At 30.5% G+C, this 4789-nt stretch overlaps 1 protein-coding gene across 1 annotated transcript; it reads right to left on the reverse strand.

The window, feature by feature from the left end:
- Positions 1 to 1536: 1536 nt before the first annotated feature.
- LOC126018666 (olfactory receptor 10AG1-like) lies at positions 1537 to 2514 on the reverse strand. Its single transcript, XM_049780765.1, has one exon. The coding sequence runs from the start codon at positions 2506 to 2508 to the stop codon at positions 1537 to 1539; it is 972 nt and encodes a 323-aa protein (XP_049636722.1). The 5' UTR covers positions 2509 to 2514.
- Positions 2515 to 4789: the final 2275 nt, after the last annotated feature.

Raw genomic sequence — 4789 nt, forward strand, 5'->3', positions numbered from 1 at the left:
TTAGATATAAAGTACAATAGTGTTAATTATTCTATTAAGTATTATGTCTGAAAATATAAATAATCATTATTATTATTGTCATGCAAATCATATTTTAAAAACAATTGCATTCCTTTTTGACCTCCATAAAGTAAATCTTAAAAACTGACATTCACAAATTATTTGGGAAATATGTATAATAATTCATAAGTCAGGATAATATATGTAGTTTTTTAAAACTAATATAGATTTTTAAATTTTCTCTATTTAACTTTGTTTTTGGTTCATTCTCTCATTTTGCTTGTTTTGTAGACTATAAATTTTCATATCTTCTTTTTGTGTGCTTTCAAGTACACAAAGAACACAATGAAACTAATGCCTAATTAGTAATCTAATGTAATCTAATTTAATAGTATGTGATTTTAATTAACATGTAATATATTTTAAGTACACTAAGATGTACTTAGTGGAATTGTTATTATTTATCAGAAGTCAATGAAAAGGGGGGCCAGAGAGATAGCACAGCAGCGTTTGCCTTACAAGCAGCTGATACAGGACCTAAGGTGGTTGGTTCGAATCCCAGCAACCCACATGGTACCCCGTGCCTGCCAGGAGCTATTTCTGAGCAGATGGCCAGGAGTAGCCCGCCCCCCAAAAAAAAAGAAAAAAGAAGTCAATGAAAAGATACTAAATAATTAACTCGAGAGAAGTATGCAAACTCAACTTTTAGAAATGGGTAGAAATTCAGTGTTATATCATTTTCATTAGCAAAAGTTATTAAAAAAAGCTAAAAGTAAGGAGCACTAATTGAAGCTTTACTTTGAGTTTTTCAGAATGATTATATTCCAAGATAATTGATACTATAAGTATGCTACAAATATGTATTTTATTATTTTATTTATTATTTAATTATTTATTCTTTTATTATAATTCATACCTGTATTTCTTAGGGTAATCAAAATAGAATCCAAAGCTTTAAACATACATAGCATGTACTTCAGTCATATATTTATTTTCTATTCCAATATGAATTGGGCTCTATATTTGCATAAGTCTATGTGCTTATATTTTGCAAAACTATGTAGTAGTGCTATATAAATTTATTAATTGATGTGGTTAATCAATAGACTACAATCTGCTAAAGAACTGAAACATATCAAAAATGTAAATAAAAATTTAAGAAATAATAGATATCATTCAGTCAAACCAAAAAATAGCAGAATAAATTCGTTTTCATTTTGTAGGGAAATAAGAGAATCACATTAAAATTTACTCATGAACCAAGATTATTGGAGGGCACATTGAACATTAAAGATGGATCCAATATATAGACTTTACTGAACATACAAAACATTAACAATAAAAGTATTTGAATGTTGGCCAGACAGTATGTAAGAGCTCTTTGCAGTACAATTCCTCCTACCTCATATGATCTACTAAGTAGTCTGACGCAAAAAATATCCTGCAAAACAAAGTGAAGTTATTTACTTTTAAAGAGAAAATGTTCAGATAATTAATCTTCTGTACATTAGGAGCTATAAAATTATAAACAACAGACTAAACATTTACTACTGAGCCAAAGCCACTAATTTTAAGGAATAATTTTTTCAATGCTGCAATCACATCCTTGTTCCGAAGGCTGTATATCATAGGGTTCAACATTGGAGTCACTGTAGTGTAGAAAAGAGACAGAAGTTTATCAATGCCTGAAGACTGAGTAGATTTCGGCATAAGGTAGGTGATGGTAGCAGATCCAAAAAATAAAAGCACAACCATCAAGTGGGAAGAACAGGTTGAGAAGGCTTTGGCCCGTCCTGTGGCTGTTGGCAACTGCAGAATGGTCCAAATGATTTTGCTGTAAGAAACAAGGATCAACATAAAAGGAGCTACAACAAAGAGCAGAGCTGCTACATAAAGAGTTACCTCTTGAAGAAAAGTGTTTCCACAGGCTAGTTTCAGAACAGGGAGGATGTCACAGAAGAAGTGCTTAATTTCTTTAGACTGACAGAAGTTAAGAGAGAAAATCTGACATGTTTGCCATATCTGCAATGGAACGCCACCAATCCAGGAGCCAACAGCCAGCTGGACACAAGTCCTGTGGTTCATGACTAGAGGGTAGTGCAGAGGGTTACAAATGGCCACATAGCGGTCATAGGACATCACAGCTAGTAAGAAACATTCTGTGGCTCCCAGGGTAATGAAGCAATACATTTGGAAGGCACATTCTGCCTTAGAAATGCTTCTGTCTTGAGTCCATAGGTCCTTAAGCATCCTGGGGAGAGTGACCGATACATAACAGATTTCCAATGAAGAAAAATTTGCCAGGAAAAAATACATGGGTTTCTGTAGCACAGGGTCAAATCTGGTTACTATTATTATGAGGCCATTTCCAATTAAGACCATCATGTATATGATTACAAAAAGTCCAAATAATACTCCTTGGAGCTTTGGAAGGTCAGAAAATCCCTGGAAGATAAATTGCACCACCGTGGAAATGTTGCCCTTTCCTTTCATCTCTTCATATTTCATATCTAGGAATGAGTAAATCAGAAGTAACAGGGCTTTCTTTTACCATTGTTTTTGATTCTTAAGTACAGTAAAAAGTATGCAAGTGATTATTGCCATTCCCTGCATCTGCAAATTATGAGATTCATAGATACCTAAAAAGTATGATTCATAGTGCTTAAAATGTTTGATACTTAAAATGTATGATGCTTCTTATTATTATAAATTCAAAGAGAATATACTATAAATAATTCTTTGCAATTTGTAATTACAACTGTTAAAGTTGCAGTATTTTAATAGAAATTTTGCTATTCATTTGAACTTGCAAGAATTTCAGAGAAAGTTAGTTTAATTGTAACATCATCATGCTTTACCTGGTAAATTTGTATTTTCAATTAGATTATATTCCTGGGAATAATTTGTATGTCACTAAATAGTTTATAGTCTGGAATAAGTTTAAAAATAATTACTTTGGGGCTGGAGTGATAGTACAGAGGGTTGGGCATTTTCCTTGGCATACCATATGGCCAACTAAGCACTGCTAAGAATAATTACTGAGCATAGCATAGATCCCAGACTCTGAGCACATCCAAGTGTGACTCAAAACAGAAAAAGAAAACTTATTTTCATGTATTATTTTCAAATATTCACTTATATTCTACATTAAGTATATTTAACCAAATTATTTGAAAAAATAGTAAAAATTAAATATTGCATATAAGTTTGTATTGACTGCCTCACAGTGTAAGATCTATTATATCAATATATCAATATATCAAGTTGTTCTTGATGTGTAGTACAGGGCAAAGTATCTTAGTGATGATTTTCTATTCACACAGCACTGAATAATAAATCTAGTTGTTTTTTTTTCAAAAGCAATTCTAAACCCATTAACTCCTCATATAGACTTATACAGATTCAATGCAACACGTGAGACATAGTCATTATTAATTTCTGATAATTTTTGTGTTAAGCTTATCCTCACTTATTGATTTTTGCCACCCAATATTTTCCTTGAATATGTGTGTTTTTATACATATAAGTATAAATATTTGTCTTGAATTAATTGCAAGTGAGTCATTCGAGTTATTTGTAATTCTAAAAGAGATATAAACTAGTTTTACTAAAAATTAAAATTTTTGAAACTTCCTCTTCTCCCTATGTTTAATATAAATTAACTCTTCTTCTCTATGTGTATACTCAAATACAAAGGACATATATATTATATAAAGGGTATATAATTTATAAATTATTTTTCTCTTACATTCCTCTCCAGTCCTTCTATTTTTGTACATGTTTAATTCATTGTTATAGGTAACATTACTTTTTTCAGTCTGTCATATATTTGTCATTTTTTGTGATATATTGATAATTAAAGAACTGAAAATTAATTGACATAATTGTCATATAATTGTGATATATTGACAAATAAAAAAATGAAAATCAACCACACTTTGTGGAAGGAGGTAACAAAGGTAGATTGTATTAAGAATTTTTAGTGTGGGGGCTGGATAGATAGCATGTATGCCTTGCATACAGAATGATGGTGGTTCAAATCCCGGCATCCCATATGGTTCCCCAAGCCTGCCAGGAACAATTTCTGAACATAGAGCCAGGAGTAACCCCTGAGCAATGCTGAGTGTGACCCAAATGCCAAAAAAAAAAAAAAAAAAAAAAAAAGAATTTTTAGTGTGGACAATATTTGTCTTTCATCAATGCAAAACTTAGTTATCCTGAGATCTTTGTGATTAATGGAAAGATATACAGTATTTTGATGATCTATAGTCTCATAGTATGTATTAAACTATTGGTAGTTACTAATGGTTCTTAAAATATCTGTCTGAATTTTCACTTCTCTCAATTAAAGTGAGTGATTACTAAATATGAAATATAGCTAAGTTTCTAAGAGATTAGCAAATAATTGAAGGAAAATATATTTTAAAACATGAAATATCATTAAGTATAACAAATAAGCTATATAGAAGGATCTGTTTTTGCTACATTATTAGCACATATAAAATGTTTTAATTTATAGAATTTAAAGTACAAAAAATATTTGAGCGAAACTAACTTCTAACTAACTAACTAAACTAACTTTAATTTTGTTATATGCATTAGTACGCTAATGGAAAATTGTCAGCTTTTTACATTCATGTTTAATCAGGTAATTATTAACTTTAAAAACTGACACTGTTTTTATTGTTTTTAATTATTTAATTGTTTTTAGTTATATTCACTGGTCATGTTCTTTGTGTTAACATGAAGATCAAGTGTGTTACAATCATATTTCACACTTACAATTTGT

This window comes from Suncus etruscus, chromosome 9 (assembly GCF_024139225.1).
Source record: "Suncus etruscus isolate mSunEtr1 chromosome 9, mSunEtr1.pri.cur, whole genome shotgun sequence".
Taxonomy (NCBI): Eukaryota; Metazoa; Chordata; class Mammalia; order Eulipotyphla; family Soricidae; genus Suncus; species Suncus etruscus.